This window comes from Carcharhinus amblyrhynchos, chromosome 25, assembly GCF_965287045.1.
Source record: "Carcharhinus amblyrhynchos chromosome 25, sCarAmb.v2.hapA, whole genome shotgun sequence".
NCBI classification, from domain to species: Eukaryota; Metazoa; Chordata; class Chondrichthyes; order Carcharhiniformes; family Carcharhinidae; genus Carcharhinus; species Carcharhinus amblyrhynchos.
The window spans coordinates 28,615,662-28,641,381 of record NC_137348.1 but is presented as its reverse complement, the minus strand read 5'-3'; the positions used below and the strand labels follow the sequence as shown (position 1 = coordinate 28,641,381).

The 25,720-nt window shown below is 43.2% G+C and overlaps 1 protein-coding gene across 1 annotated transcript in view; it reads right to left on the bottom strand.

Annotated features, from left to right (window-relative positions):
• Positions 1-25,720, bottom strand: part of cacna1ba (calcium channel, voltage-dependent, N type, alpha 1B subunit, a) — a 621,447-nt gene that overhangs the window by 367,533 nt on the left and 228,194 nt on the right. Inside the window, exon 4 of the mRNA XM_080212160.1 lies at positions 5,579-5,670. Within this exon, the coding sequence (XP_080068286.1) occupies positions 5,579-5,670 (92 nt within the window). The remainder of the gene's footprint in view (positions 1-5,578; positions 5,671-25,720) is intronic.

Sequence of the window (25,720 nt, the reverse complement as noted above, 5' to 3'; positions counted from 1 at the left end):
TGAGAGGGTGATCTCAACTCTACCCAACTATAGGAAATTGGATGAAAATCAGTGAATGGCATTGCATTGAATTTATTGTGGGATATTTAACTGGGTGGTTATGTTGACACTAAGAAGGATCTAAGAACAAGGACTTAGAATCATAGAATCCCTAAACTGCAGGGGGAAGCCATCTGGCCCATTGAGCCTGCACCGACCACAATCCCACCCAGGTCCTACCCTTGTAACCCAGCATATTTACCCCACTAATCCCCCTGACCTTCCCCCTTCCAACACACCAACCCCATTCTCACTGACCTACATTGGCTTTCTGTTAAGTAATGCCTCAGTCTTAAAATTCTCATCCTCATTTCCCCTCAATGGCCTGACTCCTCTCTCCCTTTAATCTGCTTCATCCCCACAGTCCTCTGAGAAGCTGCATCTTTCTAATTCTGGCCTCTTGAACATCCCCAATTGTAATCACTCTATCATTAGTGTCTATACCTTCAGTTGCAATGGACCCTAAGCTCTGGAATTCCCTCCCTAACCTTTCCACCTCTCTACTTGACTTTCTTCCTTTTGCACATTCCTTAAAGCCTACATTTTTAACCCAGCATTTGGTTATCCATCCTAATACATCCTTGTTATACACGGTGGGGGTATAGCCCCTTTAAAGGAACAGGTCCGATGATCTAGGGTGTGGAGTGAGCTGGTTGAGAACCACCCTGAGTGGGCAGTCAATGTTTGAAACGTGGAGTGAGTAGATTGACAGTGTTCTCTGACAGTGGCATAATTTTTATGGAGACACCTCAGTATTAAAAGAGTTAACATTCTTAATGTGCCTCAATTTCAATTTTTCTTTAATAACACTCCCGAGAAGCAGATTATGACATTTTACTACATTAAAGGTGCTACACAAATGCAATGTTGTTGCTGTTGTGGAAAGTAAACAGCAATGCACGTGGAACTGGGTAGGGCTCAGTCAGTCAGACATTATCTATTCACTACTGAGGCCACGTTCACATTCAGCTTTGAATAAAGTGGAATAAAATTCTTGAGTTTAGGTAGCTTTAATAATTTCTCAGTGGATCAATATTAATATGGTCAATATCACACAAGCATCGTCAGCCTCGATCAACACGTTTGATGCTGTTCTCTAAGATACACTGCTGACAATTGCATACAAGAGGCAAACTGTGCTAGTCATAGAGTCATAAAGGTTTACAGCATGGAAACAAGCCATTCGGCCCAGCTTGTCCATGCTGCCCTTTTTTAAAACCACTAAGCTAGTCCCAACTGCCCACATTTGGCCCATATCCCTCTATACCCATCTTGCTCATGTAACTGTCTAAATGTCTTTTAAAAGTCAAAATTGTACCTGCCTCTATTACTACCTCTGGCAGCTTGCTCCAGGCGCTCACCACTCTCTGAAAAAAATTGCCCCTCTGGATCCTTTTGTATGTCTCTTCTCTCACCTTAAACCCTTACCCTCACTATCCCCTTATCCAACCTCAGAACCGAGCATCACTCACACTTTGAGCGCAAACACACAGACGCAAGGCAAATAAAGCCCCATGCTTCACACATGATCTGCAATCAACAGTGAAGCGATGTGAACAGATGGTGGTCTGCTGGGCTCTGCCCAGAGATGCCATTAAAAATTCTATGCAACGTAGAAAGTGTCTGCTTGTTGCTGGCCAGTAGGTATTGGTAGAAGAAACAACGCTGGATGGGAAAGAGTAGGTTCGAATGTAAATAGGAGACAGATGTGGTTTCATCTAATGTGACTGGAAAAGGCAAACCCCCTCAGCATATGAAGAGACTGGAAATGAAACTTCATTGATAATTTGTCTCAATAACGTGAGCAATGTTGTTTCTTCACCTACCATTTTGAAAGCAGTCAACAGAATGAAAAAGATATTTAATAGACACTAGAGGAATTTAGTCTGCAAATGAATAAGCAATAGCTAAACGATTGGAGATTTTAATGCAAGCAAAGTCAGCCCTTTAGAATTTTTTTTTTAAATCCATTCGGGAGACATGGGCAACACTGGCTGGCCAGCATTTATTGTCCATCCCTATAAAAAAGCAATTACTGCGGATGCTGGAATCTGAAACCAAAAGGGAAAATGCTGGAAAATCTCAGCAGGTCTGACAAAGCTTCAACAAAGGGTCATCTGGTCTCAAAACTTCAGCTCTTTTCTCTTTAGATTTTTTTTTAAAATCCAATTCAATCCAATTAAGTCCAATTCAGAGTCTCAACAAGTTGAGACGTTCCCAATCCGAGCTGACAAGACGGGACTCTCACCTTCTACCTTGGGCTTGATCTACATGATCCAAGCTGATTGGAGTAGGCATTGCACCTCCTCAAGGCTTGATCTCATTTGCGCCTTAGCCAAAAGGCCAAGATGCCGCTTTTAAAAATTGCTTCAAATGAAGCTACAATGTAACCTAATGACTTCAACCAAGTGCAGCATGTCGATACTACACTTGATCTTAGCCAAAAGGCCGGGAAGCAGCATCTTTACAGATGCTGAGATTGCCCATCCCTAGTTGCCCGAGGGCAATTGAGAGTCAACCACATTGCTGAGGCTCTGGAGTTACATGTAGGCCAGACCGGATAGTGACGGCCGATTTCCTTCCTTAAAAGGTCATTAGCAAACCAGATGAGCATTTCTGATAATCGACAATGGTTTCATGGTCATCATTAGATTCTTAATTCCGGATTTTTTTTTTACTGAATTCAAAATTCACCATCTGCTGTGGCAGGATTTGAACCCAGGTCCCCAGAATCATTTGTGGATTAATAGTCTAGCGATAATACCACTAGGCCATCACCTCTTCATATCTAAATGATTGAAAAGGGTAGGTAGTAAAACACATTAGTTGTTAGCTGACCTAACAGTGGATGATTCACTGCACTAGTTAACAAATCATTTTTAACAACACGTAATCATGCCATCATCTTTTTCTTCAAGCTATGTTACAAATGTTGAAGAGGAGATTTAATCATGAAGACAACTATAAATTTAAACACTATGGAATTAGGCAATTTAAAGAATTATTTTTGTTAAAAAGTAACCCCCTGATAGGGGAGCAGTGATTAATGACTAGTGAAGGAATTTAATCATACATTGTAGGTTTCACCTTGGTTTTCTGTGGTTCTAACAACAAAATAGTGTTCTAAGATTCTACAAAACAACAGCAACCTGTATTTAACCAGCACCTGTAATGTAATAAAGTTTCCCCACAGTATTTCAAAGAAGCATTTTAAAATTAGTGCAGCAATTCTACTGCCCTGTCTGGCATTGAATCGAAGTGGGCGAGGAGCAGACAACAGGGAGGTCCGTTGACTATGGGTGGGAATTTCCAGTGTTGGGTTGAGCGAGGCCATAAAAACCTGCCCAAATGTGACATTGTCAGATAGGTAGATGTTAGGTCAGGTGACCACAAGTTTGGTCGAAGACATAGCTTTAACTTGAAGGTGTAAAGTGGGTAGAAAGAGAGAGAGAGGTTCAGGCGAGTAATTCCTGAATTTAGGGTCTCGGCATTTGAAGGCAGGGCCACCAATGGTGGAGTGATTTTTATTTGTCCATGGGACACGGGATTTGCTGGCTGAGCCAGCATTTATTGCCCATCCTTAACTGCCCTTGAACTGATTGACTTGCTAGACCATTCCAGAGGGCATTTAAAGAGTCAACCAGAAAGCTGTGGATCTGGAGTCAAATGTAGACAGATTTCCTTCCCTAAATAGTGAGCCAGATGGGTTTCTGCAACAATCAACAATGGTTTATGATCATTCGTAGGCTTTTGATTCCAGACTTTTATCGAGTTCAAACGTCACCACCTGCTATGCTGGGATTTGAACCTGGGGCCCCAGAACATTACCCTGGGTCTCTGGATTATTAGCCCAGTGACAATGCCACTACATTCCTGTCTCCCCACAATCAAAATTGGGATTGTCAGGAGGCCAGAATTTGCTGAGTGTTACTATCCTGAAAAATTATAGGGTGGTGGAGATTGCAAAAAGAAAGGGATAATTCACTGTTCAAAATCAACAACAACTTGTATTTATCCAGTGCTTTAACCTAGTAAGAAATCTCAAGGCACTTCACAGGAGCATTATGAAACAAAACTTGACATGCAGCCTGATAAGGAAATATTGAGGTAGATGACTAAATGCTTAAGAACTGAGTTTCAAGGAGCTTTTTTTTTCATTCTTTCATGAGATGTGGGTGTAACTGGCTAGACCTGGCATATATTGCCCATCCAGCATTACTGAGTAGCTGCATTGCATCTTGTAAATGGTGCACACTGCCACTACTGTGCACCAGTGACAGTGAGAGTGAATGTCGAAGGTCGTGAAAGGGGTGTGAATCAAGTAGGCAGCTTTGTCCTGGACTGTGTTGAGCTTCTTGGGGGGCTGTTGGAGCTGCGCCCATCCAGGCAATTGGGAAGAATTCCATGATGCTCCTGACTTGTGCCTTGGAGATACTGGGCACAATTTGGAGAGTCAGGAGATTAAGTTGCTCACCACAGTATTCCCAGCCTCTAAACTGCACTTGTAGCCCCAGTGCCTGTTCAGTTTCTGGTCAATAGTAGCCCGCAGGAGGCTGATAATGGGAGATTCAATGATGGTAATACTACTGAATGCCAAGGGGAAATGTTTGGATTCTCTCTCACTGGAGATGCTTATTGCCTAGCAATGTGATATCAGCCCAAGTCTGAGTGTTGTCCAGGTCTTGCTGCATATGGCCATGGACTGCTTCAGTCTCTGAGGAGTTGCAAAGACTGCTGAACATTATGTGAACACCACCACTACTGATGGCAGGAAGATCATTGATGAAGCAGCAATGGGGCCTGGGAAACTAGCCTGAGAAAGTCCTGCAGCCATGTCCTGGGAATAAGTTGGTTGACCTGCAAAACCACAACCTTTGTACCGCTGGGCCCCCACTAGTGAAGAATGTTCTCCTGATTCCCACTGACTCCAGTTTTATTCGGGCTCCTCGATGCCACACTCAGTCAAGGGCTGTCGCTCTCACCTCACCTCTTTTGTCAATGTTCAGACCAAGGCTGTGGTGAGGTCAGGAGCTGAATGGCCCTCGTGGAACACAAACTGAGTGCCTGTGAACACACCATTGCTGAAAAATTGATGCTTGGTAGCACTGCTCACTTTACTGATGATGGAGAGGCGGGGCGGTGATTGGCTGGCACTGCTGAGCCAACCTTGAATTGACTTTGAACCAAAAACTATGGTTTCAGTTGGCCCATTAAAGAAGTTTTTGCTCAATCAATATTGGACATGGAATAAGCAGTCTCATAATTTAGCAACAGTTGGAAGAAGAGGTGGTGAGATAAAGCTGGATGCGTACAGGTGAAAATAAATGTTGCATTTTTGGGTGTTGTTGCTGACAAGCAGCATGAAAAAACAGAAAATTGGACAGTACCACAGAGAGTTCCTACATTGTTAGATTCTACAGCTGTATTTGATGTAGGTGCTTCTAATATCAAAAATGAAACGTGCCTACAGAATGTGCAATGCTAATTCTTAGACAGGTAAAAAGCTAATTTAAAAACGTCAGCTAGTTGTTCAACATACTTGGAATTCCTGATACAAGTTTCAATGGTCGTAGTACTCGAACAGCCCTCAAGGTCCTCAGATCAAAGTCTGTTCCAACAGTGGCTAAGATCCTGCACAATAACAAAAATTTGAACATTGAAATTACCAGTGAAATTACCACAGGTTAAATAGAAATAATTGCACAGAAAACTACATTCAAGTTGGTAAAAACTAAACATTGGTGCGTCAGTAATTCCCAAACACATCATTATCTATAAAGAGAACAGAACACGGCATTTGCAGATTCAGATCAACTCATTCAAATTCCTATTTTTGATTTATCTTTCATGTCGATTCACGCCGGGAGAGAGAGTTTTGTAAGGTGGACTTGCCCACTCAGTTTGCCTGCATCTCACTCCCTTTTATGTTGTGTCCTTATCGGACATTGAGACACAAATGGGGGAAGGAAGAGAACAAAACAGAAGCTGCTTTAATACAGCTTTCATTCCATGTTTGGACAATGTTTACAAATTCTGGTTGGCTGCCAGAAACATACTTTCTTGTTAAACTGATTCAGCTCAGTCCGCATTCTTCACAAATCTGACAATTTCATTGGAGACGGTTGCTAATGCAAAACCAAGTGAAAATAACCAGTGACCTCAGGACTGGAATAGGTTTTCACCAGTAATGCAGTATATTCTGTTCTGGAAAGGATGGAACTGGAGCCAATCTTTACACAATTCTATAAATAAATATGAAAGAATGAGTTTGTGGATGGCACAGTGGTTAGCAGTGCTGCTTCACAGCACCAGGGACTACAGTTCGATTCCGACCTCGGGTCACTGCCAGTATGGAGTTTGCATGTAACCCCCCCCACCACTGTCTGCGTGGGTTTTCTCCGGGTGCTCCGGTTTCCTCCTATGGTCCAAAGATGTGCAGGTTACGTGGATTGGTCATGCTAAATTTCCTCATAGTGTCCCAAGATGTGATGGTTCAGTGATTTAGAATCATAAAATCCATGCAGCGCAGAAGGAGGCCATTCAGCCCATCAAATCCACACTGACAACAATCCCATCCAGGCCCTATTCCTGTAACCCCACCTATTTACCCTGCTAATCTCCCTGAGACAATTTATCATGGCCAATCCAGCTAACCCGCACATCTTTTTGCAATGGTAAATATACTGGAGTTTGGTGAATAAAATGGGAGGGGGGGCAGTGGCCTGAATAAGGTGCTCTTTTGGAGAGTCAGTACAGACTTGATGGGTCGAATGGCCTTCTTCTGCACAGGAGGGATTCTATGATATGCATTACAAATTAGCCCGGCAGTTGTATTTTCAGTTTTTTTCAAAAAAAAAATCAGGGCTCAAATAAGTCCCATCAACTATTTGCACACCACCAAAACTCAAAAATAGAACCCCCCCCCCCAATCCAGTAAAATCCTGATCCTGTTAAACACAATTAATGAGCAGTGTAACAATGCACGCTCATCATATATTGGCAACCCACACTACGTGTTCCTTCTTGTGCCCATTGACTTTAATTTAATAAAATACCATGTAAAACAGGTTTCTAATTCACTACAAGTGTGTTTAGTGCTCCCAGCAGAGACTAATTTTACCCACTCCCGTCCTACTGGTCAGATGGATGTTGATCTGAATTCAAGAGATAAATTCAATAGTTTCCCTCATCCACATTTCCATCAATTGCCAAATTCAACTCAAATTCCTGAGCAGAATTGTTAAACTTTGCTCTTCTTGTTACCTGTTTCACATTGCATTCTCTGGCTATTGGCAAACTTATGTTCAAAGATGCTGTATTTGATTTAATATTAAAGTCAGTGATCTTCAATTTGTAGAAGCACATTCTTATTGCTTGCACTCAATGTTGTGGATAAAACCTATATAATAGGGTTAAACCACGATGCTTCATTCTACAAAGACTCAGCTATGAAGGGAGGTTGAAAGACTTATTTGTGCCTTTTGATATATGGAATGTTAAAACACAAAACAGTTCAGCCAAACTCCAGAAGTAGGGGTCATAGTTTGAGGATAAGGAGTTAACCTTTCAGAATTGAGGCGAGGAGAAATTTCTTCATCCAGAGAGTGGTGAATGTGTGGAATTCACTTCCACAGAATGTAGTTGAGGCCAAGACTGATTTCAAGAAGAAATTAGATATAGCTCTTGGAGCTAAAGGGATCAAGGGATGAGAGGGGATGGGACATCAGGATATTGAATTCAATGATCAGCAATGATCAAAATGAATGGCAGAGCAGGCTCGAAGGACCAAATGGCCTACTCTTGCTTCCAGTTTCTGTGTTTCTAAATAAAGTAACATTTGAGTAATGCCGAAAAAAAGACGTACTGTCAAAGCTTTTCATCTTGCACTCGTCAGGGCAATCATTTATTATTGAGTTTATTTGTGTCACAAGTAGGCTTACATTAAAACACTAATGAAGTTACTGTGAAAATCCCCTAATCGCCACACTCTGGCATTTGTTCAGGTACAATGAGAGAGAATTTAGCACGGCCAACATACCTAACCAGCACGTCTTTCTAGCTGATACCAGGGTAAAACAACAACTTTGTTCTGTATGAGAAGAGGGTGATGGAAGGTTGGCAAGTGGACTCTGATTGGTCAAGGTGTTGCCTACACAACAACAATGATGACACTCTAGAGATGACCCATGTAGCATGGCCTCAGGATGTGCATAGTGTAAAAGGTCATTCTTTCTTGTATGGTGCACGATGGTAGTGGCATTGTGGGGGAGGGAGGGGATTTTCAATTTAGTCTTCTGGGCAATAACCTGATAGAGCAGATCACTCACTTGAAGACACCGGAATCTTGTCCCAGGTTATTGCCCAAACATCAAAATTGAACATTAGCACCAATAGCTTCTAGTTTTTAAACGATTTCTGGTATAGATAGTATATAGCTCTACATTCAGGTGTGATAACATAAAACGTTTTGCTTTTGTGATTCCAACCTCCAACTGTGTGTAAATGAAATGTTATACTGTTAACTCTTTCAAACTGTGACCCTGTGGTAGAAAACTAAGGTGATCCCAAGAGCTGACACATGATCATATCTGTAATATAAATCCATATCACATAAATCTAGCTTGCAGATAATGAATCAGCGAGCTCTTGTGATTTGATCTTAAAATTCACAGTTTTTTTTCCTCCGGACATCTGTGAGCCATGGTTTATCATCACCAATGCTTGGAATCACGGTCCTACATTAAAAGATTCAGAACATTTCCCATTTTTTAAGTCAATTTGCCTCAGCTCTGAAAACGAATACTGAATGCAGTCGGTACGCACTAGAAATATTTGCAGCAACTCGAAGCTTCATAAATTGATTGATGATATGAAATAACATCCTTAGCCTTCATTTCTTGCAAGTGTAAAATGTTTTGAGTAATGAATGTATTTGGTGATGCACAGTTTTGTGATTATACGGTTCAACTGCAGTCAACATTTTGTGGGACTTTGCTGAGTACAGATTGGTCACTATGGCCGCGATCCGGTGGCTGCATTAGCCACGGGCAAACTTCCTATAATGGCTGCTAAATCTCACCAGATGCCAAAATGTGGTTCTCAATGGCGAAGTTTCGGTTTGCAATCTTTCCACCTCCCCCCAGCCCTGCTATGTAGTCAGGTTTCCGCCCAGGAAGGCTTGATTTCATGTATTACGCATGGTATTAATGGGCATCATAACACACCATCTGCTCTTGGTGTATAATTCCACCTAGCCAAATCACTGCTGCCTTTGAAGAATGGAACCCTGGCACCATAACCTCCGAGAGGAAGATTGGAGGCGAGTGCATATGTATTATCCACCAGAGATTCCCAAGAGCAGGTACAGGCAATGTGTATGTGCATGCACATTCGTGTCCCAACAGGGGAGAAGGTACAGATCAGTTGTGTGTGCGTTGTATGCACGTGGCGTAGGGTGCAAGATTGTGTGTGTGTGTGTGTGTGTGTGTGTGTGCGCGCACCACATGTGCACATGCATGCATGATCAAGAAGAGGATACCACCCAGATGATTGTGATTGCCCTTGTGAGGGGTGCCAGGGTGAGGGTCACATGTTCTGTTTCAGCTGGGCTGCATGAGATTTGGGTGGATGAGTGCTCACATGTCAATTTCTTGTCGGAGCCTCTCCTCGGTGGGGAGATGGAGGGGGTTGGGTGGGAGCCCTCTGGAGTTAACCCTTCACACTATCAACTGCCCAAAGCACTGCATCCAAAGTTTACCCTCAGTTTTCAGTGAGAGGGCATGCAGGCCTCAAGCCCACTTCCTACATCCAGCTCACTGTCCAAATGTGACCACCCAGACACGACCAGGAAACCCAAGACCCTATCGAAAGCCTACAGTGGTTCCATGAGCTTGGACGGGAGGGCTAGAGACTCCCTCATCACGACACAGCTCCAGGAGATCCAGGATTAGGGGAGGATACTTGGATGACCCTTCTGGACAAGGCCCCTCCTATGAACCTGCGGGGATGCTGGTGATGGGCAATCCCTGAATGCTAGCTGCCCATTCAATGCTGAAGGGTGATGATGACTTTCAGTGGGGAAAGGGATTGTGATGCTCCACACAGATACTATGAACATAAACCTGGCAGCTGGCTTTCTTGCTGCCATCCTTTTGGCTGGACTGGGAGCAAGTGTTGTGGAGCCATTTCAATGCAGCATCCCTTTGCATGAACTGCTCAGATGATTCTGTGGGGCTGTGTTTCTGCCATCCAACCAGCACAGCATTATTCTCCAGAAAACATACCTTTTTCAAGTGTCCACCAATTCCTGTCTAAATTGCTGGTGGGGTTCACTCCGGTTTTCATACCAAAAATGACACTTAATCAAATTCTGGGAAGTTTCCATCCTAATGTTTTACACATCACGACAGGTGACTATATTTCAAAAGTCACCTTTTGTTAGATGCTTTGAGACATTCAATTTTTGTTACATTGCCATTTCTCCATTACCCTGCAATCTTTTCCCTTTCAAGTATTGATATTGCTCCATTTTGAAAGCTACAGTTGGATTTGTTTCCACTATCCTTTAAGGCAGTGCCTTCCAGATTAAAGTAACACTCCCACCTCACGTTGTTTTGCCAGTAAACTGAGGAACAAGGTTATCTCAAATTTTTCACTGCACTTTTGCGTAACGTTTATCCAGTATAGTCCTGCAATGTGCATTAATTATAAGAATAAAGAGAAATGATTGTGGCAGAGATCGATCCAAATTCACTGCTTTGTCCCTTCACTGGAAGGGCATTACTTTAATTCCTTCAAAACGTTAGAACAAACCGGTAAAGAAATTATTGTGGAGTCCAAGTCCCTGTTCTACCTTATAACTCCAAAAGCAGTTAGGTAACACAATACTTCAAGAAAAGTTGGACACCACCACTAATAACTATGTTTGTACATCGAGTGGTTATTGACCACAAAGAACGTCCTTTAGGGAAAGGATATATGAGAAAGTCTCCAACTTCTGAGTCTGTGCTAGTCCGGATGAAGGCTGCCTTCCATTTGAGTACTGAAACCACAGATCATTTCCCACATCCACAGGGCTCCTTTAATAAAATATTAAACCGATTACACTTCTGCCCTTCTTGTGCCAGCGTTGAATCTTGCCACACACATTTGCCATCCAGTTGTTTAAATCTCACATTTCAATGCAAGTGCATTAAGCTCAAGCCAAAACACATCTTCCAAGTTAAATATAGGAGTATCAGAACTCGAATCAACGCAAACCTTGATGAATCCTGGAGTGGGAAATGGAAATTTTTCACTCAGAATACATGCAATGGGTGTATCTCAGGTGACTATGCTTCCAAGTTATTTAACTTATTAGTTGGAATAATTACAACAGCAAAGGCTAGGACTGTATAGAATGCAGGATGAAACAGAAATTTCACTGATTACCAGTTGGCACAAGGATTTTTACCCATATCACAGCTCCTCTATGTAACACAACTAATTATTTTGTCCTTTGGCAATGCAAAACGTATTCTATATTGAAAGTGTAGAGATCATTCTTGGACTATCTCGGGGAGGAGGGGAATTCTCCAGCCTCCCAGCTGCGTGTTTCTGGGTGGAGGGTAGTACGTTGTTCACTGGCAACAGGATTCTCTGGTCCCACTGATGCCACCCCAAAACTCACTGGGGGGGTGGGGATGCACTGCCAGCTGTACTGGAGAATCCGACCAGCCTGAACAGCCAGAGAATTCCTTCCCTGACCACAAAGAAGGAAACACCAAAGGCTGACCGATGATGCCAAACATGGGATGTTGTTGACCACAGCCAGTCTCTGAAAAAGTAAGCAGTAAGCAAGATGAAGAGAAAACTGCACACAGAGTCACCCAAGTTTATTCTCAAAGGGTCAACAGTCATGTTAATTCGACAAGTGTGTTAATGATGATGTAAGCATGGCACCAAGGTCAGATGACCAAAAAGCTACAAGGGAACAAGTCGCAGCACAGTCTGGGGATGTTAAAAGTCCCACATGAATAGTTTCAAGAGAAGTTAAAATGTCGATTTTCTCCAAAATCACTCAGAGTAGGAGAAACCTCAAAGACCAATCAAGTAACGAGCAACAAGCACAAACCATGGTGATGGCAGCCCAAGACAATATACATGGGCAGCACAATGCACAGTGGTTAGCACTGTTGCCTCACAGCACCAAGAACCCAGGTTCAATTCCAGTCTTGGGTAATTGTCCGTGTGGAGTTTCCCCCCACATTCTCCTCGTGTCTGCGTGGGTTTCCTCTGGGTACTGGTTTCCTCCCACACTCCAAAGATGCGCAGGTTAGATGGGTTGGTCATGCTAAATTGCCCCTTAGTGTCAGGAGGATTAGCAGGGTAAATGCATAGGATTACGAGGATAGGATCTGGCTGGGATTGTTGGTGCAGGTTTTCTGGGCTGAATAGTCTTCTTCTGCATTGTAGTGATTCTAAACAACTCCAAATATATTTAAAATGAATTTGGAAGCACGAGTGGCAAACTGTGTGCACACACACTGACGAAGAATGAGGGATGCATTCAGAGAAAATTAGAAAAGAACAAATTTGTCTCATGGACCAGGAAAGACAAAGCTATTAAAACGCAGGAGAAAAGTAAACAGGGACTATTAAACATGCCATATATAAAACTCGAAAATGATAAACAGATGGGTTACAAGAGCTATTAAACCATGTAAATTAACACAGCTGTCATTTTGTTTTCCATGAACCAGGTTAAACCAAGTTAGAGAGTTGCTAAAATGTGCATTCACTGGTCCTTTTTAGAACAAAGAACAAAGAAGATTACAGAACAGGAACAGGCCCTTCGGCCCTCCAAACCTGCACTAACCATGCTGCCTGACTTACCCAAAACCTCCTATCCTTCTTGTGGCCATGTCCCTCTATTCTCTTCCTATTCATGTATTTGTCAAGATACTACCGTATCCGCTTCCATTAATTCCCCGGCTACAAGTTCCAGACACCCACTACTCTGTGTAAAAAAGTCTGCCTCATTACTCCATTAAACCTTGCCCTTTAAACCTGTGCCCCCTAGTAATTGACTGGTCCACCCTGGGAAAAAGCTTCCAACTATCCATTCTGTCCATGCCTCTCAATCTTGTAGACTTCTATCAGGTCGCCCCCTCAACCTCCATCATTTCAGTGAGAGCAAACCAAGTTTCTCCTACCTCTCCTCATAGCTGATGTCCTCCACACCAGGCAACATCCTAGTAAATCTTTTCTGTACCTTCTCCAGAGGCTCCACATCCTTCCGGTAGTGTGGCAACCAGAACTGAACACTATATTCCGAGTGCAGCCTAACTAAGGTTCTATAAAGCTGCAACATGACTTGGCAATGCCCCGGCCGATGAAGGCAAGCATGCCATATGCTTTCTTGGCTACCTTCTCCACCTGCATTGCCACTTTGTGACCTGTGTACCTGTACACCCAGATCCCTTTGCTATCAATACTCCTAAGGGTTCTGCCATTTACTGTATATTTCCTATCTGTATTAGACCTTCCAGTGCATTACCTCAAGAAAATAAATTGTAGCCTTTAAAATACAACAGCTCCCAAAGTTAAAGTCAATGGGAGCAATCTTACCAAAAAAATTCTAAGTCCAGGGCAGGTGGGAAAAATAGTGCCTGAAAAAGAATTGGGGAAGGGCTTAAATCACCAGCCAGCCTGTTTGTGTGGATGTTGCGTTTTCATCGCCAGAAAGAACCTTTCCCGGCAAGACTGCAAAGGCAAGTGCACTGAGACAACTGCGTCCTGGGCTTGTTAATCACGTGGAAATGAGTCTTAACATATATGTCAATAAGTTATTCTGCCTCTCATGGGCAGGAGGCTGAATGGATGCGCCCAATATTCGGTGCCAACAAGATCGCGAGCGGCAAGAAATCGGGTGCAAACCTGATATTTTGGCTATATGGGCGATTTTACCGGCAGGCCCCAGCCATCGATGGGCTGGGTGAGCTGGTAAAATCGCCCTCAATGTTTCTTAGTTGTCACTCCCTACTTCCCCGTTATACCTGTATGAACAATCCTAGCAGACAATCAAATTTGAGATGTATTTTGCCCGTTTCTCACTGAAATGTTTGGTATTGCACTCTCTGGCATTGTATCTAAAGGAGAGGCTCAAGGGCCGTGCTAATCATTTTTACATCAATGCTGTTTCGTCCTTCCTAATTGCCCAACTTCCCCGTTCCCCAAAATAATAGAGAATATAATCCAATATTTAGCAAGGAGGCACCGCAAGTCTCCAAGAGAACTTGGGGCAAAACTTTACCATCCCTTTCACCCTTGGGAATTTCCAATCCTGACAAAGTCAATGGACACTTGAATGGCTTGCTGCATTTTTTAAAATTCATTCGTGGGACATGGGCATCACTGGCTGGCCAGCATCTATTGCCCATCCTTAGTTGCCCTTGAAACTGAGTATCTGGCTTGGCCATTTCAGAATCAACAACAATGCTGTGTCTCTGGAGTCACACACAGGCCAGACCGGGTAAGGATGACGGATTTCCTTCTCTAAAGAAAATTAATGAACCAGATGGGTTTTTCCAACAATCGACAGTGATTTCATGATGTTTTAATTCCAGATGTTTTTATTCCAGAAGTTGTTTTAATTGAATTCAAATTCCACCAGCTGCCATAGCAGGATTTGAACCCAGGTCCCCAACACATTAGCTGAGTTTCTGGATTAATAGTTTAGCGATAATACCACTGGGCCACCATCGCCTCCCCTACAGCCATGCCCCCAGTGCAACAGGGCCAAAACGTTCTGCCCTTAAGACTTGAAAAGATCAGTTACATCTGGAGAATTGAGGAGAGGTCACAAGATACCAGATTATAGTCCAACAGGTTTATTTCAAATCACAAACTTTCAGAGGGGTGCTCCTTCGTCAGGTGAAGCAGAGAGAGGTGCACAGGCACAGAACACACAGACAAAGGCACAATAGCCCAATGCTCACAGGTAATCAGGAGTGCCAACAGATAAGTACAGACAGTGTAATGCAGCATAGGTCGGCTAAATAACAAGTCTTTACAGGTCATCACCAGTGCTAATCAATAGATGCAAGCAGTTAAGTATAATCAGTATGTGTAAAGTGTTGACAGGCTGTGTAACATGTGAAGGGACGACCCAAGAACTGATAATTGATTACAAATAATCAAAGGCTAAGATGGTGTTAAACAATACACAAACTAATTTGGATAGACTAGGACACTTCTCCCTGGAGAACCGGAGGCTTGGAGGCGATCTGCGAAAGCTCTATAAAATAATGAGTTGCATAGATCAGCTGGATAGTCAACATCTTTTCCCAAAGGTAGGGAAGTCGAAAACTAAAGGGCAGAGGTTTAAGATGAGGGAGCAGAGATACAAAAGGGCACTGAGAGGCATTTGTTTTCACACAGAGGGCGGTGAGTGTCTGGAACAAGCTGCCAGAGGTAGTGGTGGAATCACAGAAATCCTACAGTACAGAAAGAAGCCATTCGGCCCATCGAGTCTGCACTGACCACAATCCCACCCAGGCCTTACCCCCATATCCCTTCGCACTTAGCCACTAATCCCTCTAACCTATGCATCTCAAGACACTATGGGCAATTTTAGCACGGTCAATCAACCTAACCCACACATCTTTGGACTGTGGGTAGAAACCGAAGCACCTGGAAGAAACCCATGCAGACATGAGGAGAACATGCAAACTCCACACAAGCAGTGACCCAAGCTGGGAATCGAACTCAAGTCCCTGGAGCTGTGACGCAGCAGTGCTAACCACTGTGCTACTGTGCCACCTTAGAGGCGGGTACAATTTTGTCTAAACACTTTTTTTTAAGAAGTTACATGAGTAAGATGGGTACAGAGGGATATGGACCAAACGTGGGCAATTGGGACTAACTTAGTGGTAAAAGAAAGGGCAGCATGGACAAGTTGGGCTGAAGGGCCTGTTTCCATGTTGTACTCCTCTCTGACTCCACAACTCTAATTCAGGCAGAGAGATCATCACAAGAATGTTGTTCAAATAAATGAAATTATTTGAAACGCCAATTAAGAAAAACTTGGACGGGTTCATGGATGAGAGGGGTGTGGAGGGCTATAGTCCGAGTGCAGGTCAGTGGGACTAGGCAAAAAATGGTTCGGCACAGACAGGAAAGGCCAAAAGGCTTGTTTCTGACCTGTAATTTTCTATGGTTCTATGTGCATGGTGTCAGAACAGGACAGTTAGGGACATTTTTCCCCCACAGAACAGTATAGTGTGGCTATACGTATCACGAGATGATCCCAAGATCCCGGTTAAGGAGAATTGCTAATTGATGTTCAAGTAATTGTCTGAAACTCTATCAGTTGCATATCTCATTCCACCACCTCCCCTCTCACCGCACCCCCCCCAACTTTCTGGCCTTGTTTTTCTGTGGAAGTAAACACACCTGGGGATTTGTTGTTTACTTGCTGCTGCACATTAGTTAACCGTAATATTGAGCCAATCACAAATATAAAAGGCCCTATTTGCATGAATGCTTTGGTGAACAGCTGGCATGGCACAGAAGCAGTCACACAACCCGCGGACTGGAGATGCAGTTTGATGAACATAGCATAGTTCCGTCAGATATTTTCCCAATAATTTGACAAAGGCGGTAAATTATTTGACAGGGTTGGAAATTGATCAGTTGAACTAATCGTAAATTGTGGCTGAAAAGATGTTCAGGAGCGTTTGTTCAAACACAGCATAGAGGGAAACACAGCCGGTGATTTGGGAAAATTAGTTTGATTGGCTCATTTTCTCATGTCTTACAGAGCAGTCCAATATATTTATTTGAGCCTGCGTATACAGAATCGTCTAATCCTTTTGCAGAAGGAAGCCATTCGGCTTATCGAGTCTGCATTGTCAACCACCCCACCCGGCCTTATCCCCATAACCCCAAGTATTTACCCTGCTAATCCCCCTGGCACTAAGGGGCAATTTAGCACGGCCAATTGACCTAACCCGCACACCTTCAGAGCGTGGGAGGAAACCGAAGCACCCGGAAGAAGCTCACGCAGACACGGGGAGAATGTACAAACTCCACACCGGCAGTGACCTGAGGCCGGAATTGAACCTGGGTCCCTGGCTCTGTGAGGCAGCAGTGCTAACCACTGCGCCATCATGCTGCCCATAGTTAAGTACCTTCAATTGCTCTGCAAGTTTCTTAAGTCGCCAAGTAGCCTGGATTTTGTGATCCAGGTTTCCACACACTTGTGGCTCCTTACCACTGCCCATCTCCAGAATATCGTGTTTCCACATTTGCTTTTAGTCGCTTGGCTTTTGGAGTAAAACGGTCCACAATTAAATTCTCTTTGTGGAAAGTAATGCACAGCAGAGCAGATTTAACACACAAATACTAGGATTTCCAATACAAAATGAACTTTATGCCATCATATACAATATTACCCATTCATTTGCCCAAGCTGTGCGAGAGATAGAGTGATATGACTAACACAAAATGGTTTTGATGTTCCAAAAGCACAAAGTGGAAATTTTGTTAAGGCACAGCAATATTTGATTTCTAGCTCTCCGATTCCAAAATCAATATATTTGAACAATCTTGAAGTTATGGCGGCATTGTGGCGCAGTGGTTAGCACTGCTGCCTCACAGTGCCAGGGACACAGGCTCACTTTCTGGCTTGGATCACTGTCTGTGCGGGGTCTGCACATTCTCCGTGTCTGCACGGGTTTTCTCCGGGTGCTCCAGTTTGCAGCATGGTAGTACAGTGGTTGGCTCTGCTGCCTCAGAGCGCCAGGGACACGGTTCTGATTTGGGTCACTATCTGTGGGGAATCTGCACATTCTCGTGTATCTGTGTGGGTTTCCACCGGGTGTTCCGGTTTCCTCCCACAGCCCGAAAGACACGCTGGCTAGGTGCACTGGCCATGCTAAATTCTCCCTCCATGTACCTGAACAGGCACCGGAGTGTGACAACTAGGGGATTTTCACAGTAACTTCATTGCTGTGTTAATGTAAGCCACTTATGACACTGATAAATAAATACTTAATGCTGAAAAGTGAGGCAGAATTAATCTGCTGCTGTAGCTTTGCTTTCTGAAACTGTTTTGTTGCAAAGCGAGTTCCTTGACAATTAGCATAAGATTTCTGACACTGTTGTATCGAGAGCATCTCTGTTTTCTAAAGTGATGAAGTCCCACTGAGACCTCCCAAACCTTCGGAGACATCAATCTGTCGTTACATATTCTACCCTCCTCCTCCAGATGAGAGAACATGAGCATCACCTGCCAAGTAAAGCACTGAGGGGAACTGAAGGCATTCATGAGCGGCAGCCATTACACTTCAGTGAGGAAGATGACATGGGCAGAATCTGTACTTGGAGGCGCACATCGCTTTCAAAGCTTGCAAACAGTGTCATGTCTGCTCCACATGAAAGATTCCTGGCAAAGCCGTAAAAGAAGTGAAGTACTGTCAATATTTAACAGGCATCTTCTGCATTATTTTTTGTCATTTTTACACCTTAGTTCTGCAGATTTGTCTTTTCAGGAACTGCGTGGTCTCGATGATTGGCTGAGAAGGGCCTACAAGAGGCCTCTACCTTTCTCCCAAAACTGAATTTTATTCACATTTTCAAACACACTTCAGCGTTTTTAAAATAAGAACTGCAACTTCCTGAGCCTAAAAAAAAATCATGAAACAAACCTTTAAAAAAAACAAAGTTTTGGTTTTCCCACACCTCCAAGTCTGCTGTAACAAGGTGGCATCCGATGTAACGCTCGGGAATATTCCATGTCACTGAGGTTACAATTCCAAATACACCAGAGACAATGGGGTAATTTTACCGTCCCGACTGCCACAGGAATCGGAGGGCGATGGGCGGACCATGGAGAGGCCCACTGACCTTGGGTGGGATTTTCCAGTTTCAGGGTGAGCGAGACCGGAAGATCCCCCTCAGAGGGTGACAACGATGAAAGCCTCAGTGATAGCAATTACTGAGCAGTTCCATTGGAAAATGGCAACCTCAAGGCAGAACGTACCTGGCTAGAGCATCACATTTTATCAGCAGTTAATCCCAAATTCAATTGTACACATGTTCATTTATCTGCCCTTTCAAGTTTGAAGCCCTCTCCATTGGAGAGCACCTGTAAGTTATTCTTAAAATAACAGCACGTCCTTTTGTTCCTTCTATTGCTGTTCTATTGTTCCTTCTGTTGCTTCTATTGATGGAAATATAATGGTGAGTTCATGGTGCCTGCTGTTAATAATGAAAAGAAAGAGAGGTTCGCATGAGATGAAGAGGAGATACTCTATGAGCAATGAATCTTGGCAAGTTAGCTGAGCTATTTGTTCCACTCTCTCCTTGACCGTGGACAAAAACAGACGCTCACCATTAACCTCCCTCTGAAGTGCTGGAAATGGGTTGTAAGAAAGACAGAGGCCAAAATTCTCCAGTCTCACACGCCCTACTACCGCTTCTAGAACGTAGAACAGTACAGGCCCTTCGGCTCTCGATGTTGTGCCGAGCTTTGTCCAAAACCAAGATCAAACTATCCCTCTCCCTATCATTCTGGTGTGCTCCATGTGCCTATCCAATAACCACTTGAAAATTCCTAAAGTGTCCGACTCCACTATCACAGCAGGCAGTCCCTTCCATACCCCAACCATTCTCTGAGTAAAGAATCTACCTCAACAATTCCTCCTATATCTCCCACCATGAACCTTATAGTTATGCCCCCTAGTAACAGCTACATCCACCCGAGGGAATAGTCTCTGAACGTCCACTCTATCCCCCTCATCATCTTATAAACCTCTATTAGGTTGTCTCTCATCCTCCTCCACTCTAAAGAGCCCCAGCTCCTTCAACCTTTCCTCATAAGACCTACGCTCCAAACCAGGCAGCATCCTGGTAAATCTCCTCTGCACTCTCTCCAATGCTTCCACATCCTTCTCATAGTGAGGTGACCAGAACTGCACACAATGTTCCAAATGTGGTCTCACCAAGGTCCAGTATAGTTGCAGCATAACCTCACGGCTCTTAAACTCAATCTCCCTGTTAATAAACACTAACACACTACAAACCTTCTTCGTGGCTCTATCCACTTGAGTGGCAACTTTCAGAGATGTGTGGATATGAACCCCAAGATCTCTCTGTTCCTCCACATTCCTCGAGAACAGAGAATTTGGCACTCAACCAAATCTCCATTCACAGCAGTTGAACGGTGAATCCCATCCACGGACAAGGTCAGAGCTGGCATAAATCTGATTGCAATGGCGGATATTTTTGTAGGTAAGGACCCTGTTAATGACGTGATTTATGGTCCTGACAATTTCATTGAGTGAATCACCAGTTTGATGAGGCAAGGTACAAAATAAATGCAATTATCTCTATAATTGGAATACGATAGCTGAAAAAAAAACCTTGATTGTTTTCAGAATCGTTTACCTTTGGAACAATGCACTGTTACATTAGATGAGGTAATGGTGATGGTGCAGTGGCTGAACAGATACAAGATGGCATTCTGAGGCAGATCATATTGCAATAGATGCTGTGTCTGCCAGAGTGCAACTACCTCCCTTGACAATTCCCATAAAAAATAATATTTAATAGTTACGTTAAATTCAAAACTGCGAGCATGATAATGTAATAACATTGTGCGCGATCTTACCAGCTATTCATGCCACACTCCCGTTGCAGTGAAGTCAGAGAATTTGGCACCCAGCCAAATCTCCATTCACTACAGCGGGATGGGAAAATCCCAGCTGAGGGCGAGGTCGGAGAATCCGGCCCATTATCCTACATAACCACTCCAAGTTAAATTGGCAAATACTTTCAGCAAAGATACTTAAAACAGCAATGTCCCTTTAAATATTCGTAAAATATTTTGGCAGTAATTTCAACATTCAAGCTTTCATTTGATTAATGTAGAACTCTGTTTTTAACGTATATTCATTTTACAACTGTTCAAGAGACGCATGAAGTACCATTTCATGGTACAATTTAATAGTTGCTCTAACAAGAAGTGCTTCTTATAAATGCCCCTCCTGTCATTGTATTATAGCCTGATCGATAATCCGATCTGTTTCAATCCTACTATCTCCTCAAACTTCACTGAAACAGTAACATTGTGTTCATTTAATCCATGATATTTTAAATTGTACCATGACGATTTTAGCCCCAAGTGTGATAGTGTACAAATGAAGCAGTGGCCTGATGGGAAAAATGGTGAAGTATTTAGTATAAAGTAAGGACAGCAGACCAAGCCATTTCAAAATGCCAGACCCCTGTAAAGCTGACTGACTCTGAACAAAAAAGTGACTACAACCAGTGAAGGCCAAATGCTTGGCTTCAGTCGGCCTTTACACAGTTGACTCCATATACTGTGAGATAACATACGAGACATTAGGTAAGGTCGGGAAGGAGGGAGTCACAGAATCTGTTTATTACTGAAACCAAGGCATGAAGGAGTCACAGAACCAAGGTCGGGGATGAGGGAGTCACAGAATTTGCTTTGTTCAATGTACCACTGCTTGTATTACCAACATCGTGTAAGCCGATAAGAAAATGTACAATTACTGAATTGCTCCTTGTAGTGGGTGCAGTCTTGGGATAGAATTAGCAGTTAGTGTGGACTGCTCTCTGTGTCCAAGGTACAGCCATATACTGCATGTAGTCTTGTGATAATAAAAGCTAGTTTTTTTTTTAGAAAAGAAAACTTTGTTAAGTTTAATTATCACAACTCGGGAAGCAAGAAATTCTCCAGTACGACACATAAGAACATAAGAAATAGGAGCAGGAGTAGGCCATCTAGCCCTTCGAGCCTGCCCCGCCATTCAATAAGATCATGGCTGATCTGTCGTGTCTCAGTTCCACATTCCCGCCCTCTCCCCATCACCCTTGATCCCCTTGCTTATCAAAAACCCATCAACCCGCGTCTTAAATATATTTAGCGAGGCAGCCTCCACCATCTCAACGGGCAGAGAATTCCAGAGATTCACCACCCTTTGAGTGAAGAAGTTCTTCCTCAACTCCGTTCTAAACCGCCCCCCCCTTTATCTTGAGGCTGTGCCCTCTAGTCTTACTGTCCTTTCTGAGCGGGAAGAGTCTTTCCACCTCTATCCTATCCATCCCATTCATCATCTTATACGTCTCAATGAGATCTCCCCTCATTCTTCTAAACTCTAACGAGTACAAGCCTAGTTTATTCAGCCTCTCGTCATAGCTCAACCCCCTCAACTCCGGTATCAGCCTAGTAAACCTCCTCTGCACTCCCTCCAAGGCCACAATATCCTTGCGTAAGTACGGCGACCAAAACTGCACACAGTACTCCACACAAGTAGCAAGAGTGCAGATCTGCAAGATAACTCACACTGGTCAGTCATTCCACAACATGCCTGCTCCACTGGGGCTTTCAAAACATAGTGGAAGACTTTTTCTCATCTGACCTCACAGGATCCCTAAAGGACAGGAGGTGGCCATCGCACTAACTCTCTCTGACAAGAGTATCTTATCCAGACCCTCTCCCCTACCACCCTGTCCCTGCAACCTCACATTTCCCATGGCTCATCCGTCTAACCTATAAATCTAGAAACACTAAGAGGCAATTTAGCATGGCCAATCCACATCTTTGGACTGCAGTAGGAAACCGGAGCATGTGGAGGAAACCCACACAGACATGGGGAGCACATGCAGACTCCACACAGACAATCACCCCAGGCCATATTTGAACTCACGTCCCTGGCAATGAGAGGCAGCAGTGCTAACCACTGGGCCAACCTAAAGGCCTCTTAGTAATGTGATGTTTAATTTTTCAAAAGCCTTTGCACTCCATTTTATTTCCCCTATCACAATCCCCACAGATACTTAACAAAAGTTCCTCAATGATAAATGGAAATTACTGAAGAACAAGATTTCAAGTTTTAAGACTTTCACTGTAAAGGACAAATTAAAATCAACATAGTTGAAATGCTATTTAACAAGCGACCAATTCATCAACAAGAGTTGTCAAGGATTCTGGAGGGAATGAAGTGCAGCTAAGGCCACAATCAAGACAATTATAATCTTATTGAAATGGTAAAACAGGGCAAACCATCTACTGCTGCTCCTATTTCTTATGAGGAAAGTTACTTCTATATTTGCTAATTAACTGGATCGAAACAAACTACATGAAACATTTTGACCTCAGACCAGGATTCTTTCAGATACGTAGCAAGGCAAGATTAAGTCCCAAGTTATACCCAGCTTTCCGGCTCGCTCATATCTCTGCCCCTTTGGGCTGAATCTTCCAGTGCCGTTTAAAATCCTTTCCACTCAGTCGGAATACCCCCGTGCTAACTTTTAACAGCAAGGCCCACCCTCAGTGACTCCTTGTTCCTTAAATCTCAAAGTCTGCTAGGTCCTGTTCCCTTCCTTTTGAACAGAAAATCAACTTCTACAAGCATTCTGCCTGGTTAATACAAAAAAAAACAGTTCACCCTGCTTTTCACAGCAGTTGCTGCTGCTTTTCTCCCACAGCAGGAAATCCTTTGCCTCTCTCTGTCTGTCTTCTGCCATTCCTCAGCCTCCCTTTCTGTGACAAGATGTGAAAACTGTCACTTGATTTTCAATAGATTTCTATTTGGATCACACGGGCTTGTCTCCAGGCAGAGTTAGAATGATCATCATCTCCCTTTTCACAGGTACCTTTTTCTTTACCTCAAGCTAAAGAGACATTTGAAAACATTTAAAAAAACCCACATTCCTTACATGCTAAACAGGCAACGAAGTAATACAGCAGGAACTGATGGCAGGTTCTTTGGAAGTTGAAACCGGTTCATCAAATCCTTGGAATCATAGAATGCCTACAGTGCAGAAGGAGGCCATTTGGCCCATCAAGCCTGTACTGATCACAATCTCATCCAGCCCCCATCCCCATAGCTCCGTGTATTTACCCTGCTAGTCCCTCTAACACTAAGGGGCAATTTACCTTGGCCAATCAACCTAACCTGCACATCTTTGGATTGTTTGAACATTGTGAAAGTGAGAAATGATCCACGTCACACATACAACACAGAGAGACGTGAGGGCCTTTTCTTCCCCACCCCAGAAAACATGGATTGAATGTAAAACAATAACCAAACTCAATTTGGAGTCAGATCATTTGACAGCAGACCATAAACAAGGATATCTGCTCAAAACAGAACTTCTATCAGCAGACAATCAGATTGCAGAACACCAGAGGGAGATTGAAGCCTGAAGATTCTATTGTGCAATATTGTAGCTTAAACTTCTATTTGTTTTCATATTAAAATTGGGAACAGTGGAATTTGACACAAAGGTATAAAATGTTACATTACGAGACAATGCCTTTCACAGAATCTAGTAGTTTATAGCCGTGGGCATACTCCAACAAAGTGATCCATCTGTGAGATGATTATCAGTTCCCTCTTGAAGTTATTAATAACATATGAGTGAAATGTTTTCCCAAGGAATAATTTTTAATCTTAGTCAAGGTAAACTGCTGCAACACACAGTCTTTTCACTTCATATTATCAGGATCGTTCTACAGGTAAGCTGTTGTTATTAAGTGCGTGACAAACCATTCCAAATAGTATTTTTAAATATTGACGAAATGCATCATAACAGAGTACAACTGACTGTTGACACAACAGAAGGGAAAATGAAAAGTGACATCCCCAGGTTGTACACTCGGCACTCGGTGACACCCACTAAAAGTCTGTGAACCATAAGGTTCCAATTCCAACTAATTGCATCTTAGCAACCAATACCTCACAGAGTTCTGTTGTTCTTCTATGACTCAGCATTTAAATGTCAGGCAAGGCTCCCCAAGCTTCCAGTCGTCCCAAGGCAGTTCAGTGCTGAAGTTCAGATGTTTGTAGCTCTGGTGAAGGGTCCCTGCTGGAAAAACTAACCAATCCTTCCTTTTTCCATACTCTAAACCAACTTGCTGAGTATTCATGGCACTTTTCTTTAAAATCTGATTTCTGAGAATCACCTTTTTAAAATCTATATTTAGCTGGGCAGCACAGTAGCGGAGCACAGCTGCCTCACAGCGCCAGGGACCCAGGTTCAATTCCGGCCTCGGGTCACTGCCTGTGTGGAGTTTACACGTTGGCCCCACGTCTGCGTGGGTTTCCTCCGGGTGCTCCAGTTTCCTCCCACAACAGTCCGAAGATGTGCAGGTTAGGTTGATTGGATATGCTAAATTGTCCCTTAGTGTCAGGGGGATTAGCAGGGTAAATACATAGGGTTCCAGGGATATGGCATGGGTAAAATTGTTGTCAGTGTAGGCTCGATGGGCTGAATGGCCTCTTTCTATGCTGTAGGAATTCTATGATTGTACCATATAAATGGATAGCTTCGCTTTTATATATTCTACAATCCAAGAATTACTACGCTACCAGTCACACTGATGCAAGTTTGGGTCCAACATTACTCCAATCTGCATCTTACATTGGCTAACATCACATACTTCCTGCTACTCTATGGCTGAAATCAGAGTAATTAAAAAAAATCTCAGCCAGAATCAGCAACAAATTTTAAACTATTACTTTTTACATTACACAGAAAACAAGATGTCAAAGACGCACAACAGCAATTGAATTGGAAGGATTTAATGATCAGATTTGGGATCTTTCTTCATGCCATCAGAAATCTTGAAATAATTGACTTCACAAGACGCAATCTGACCTGCCGC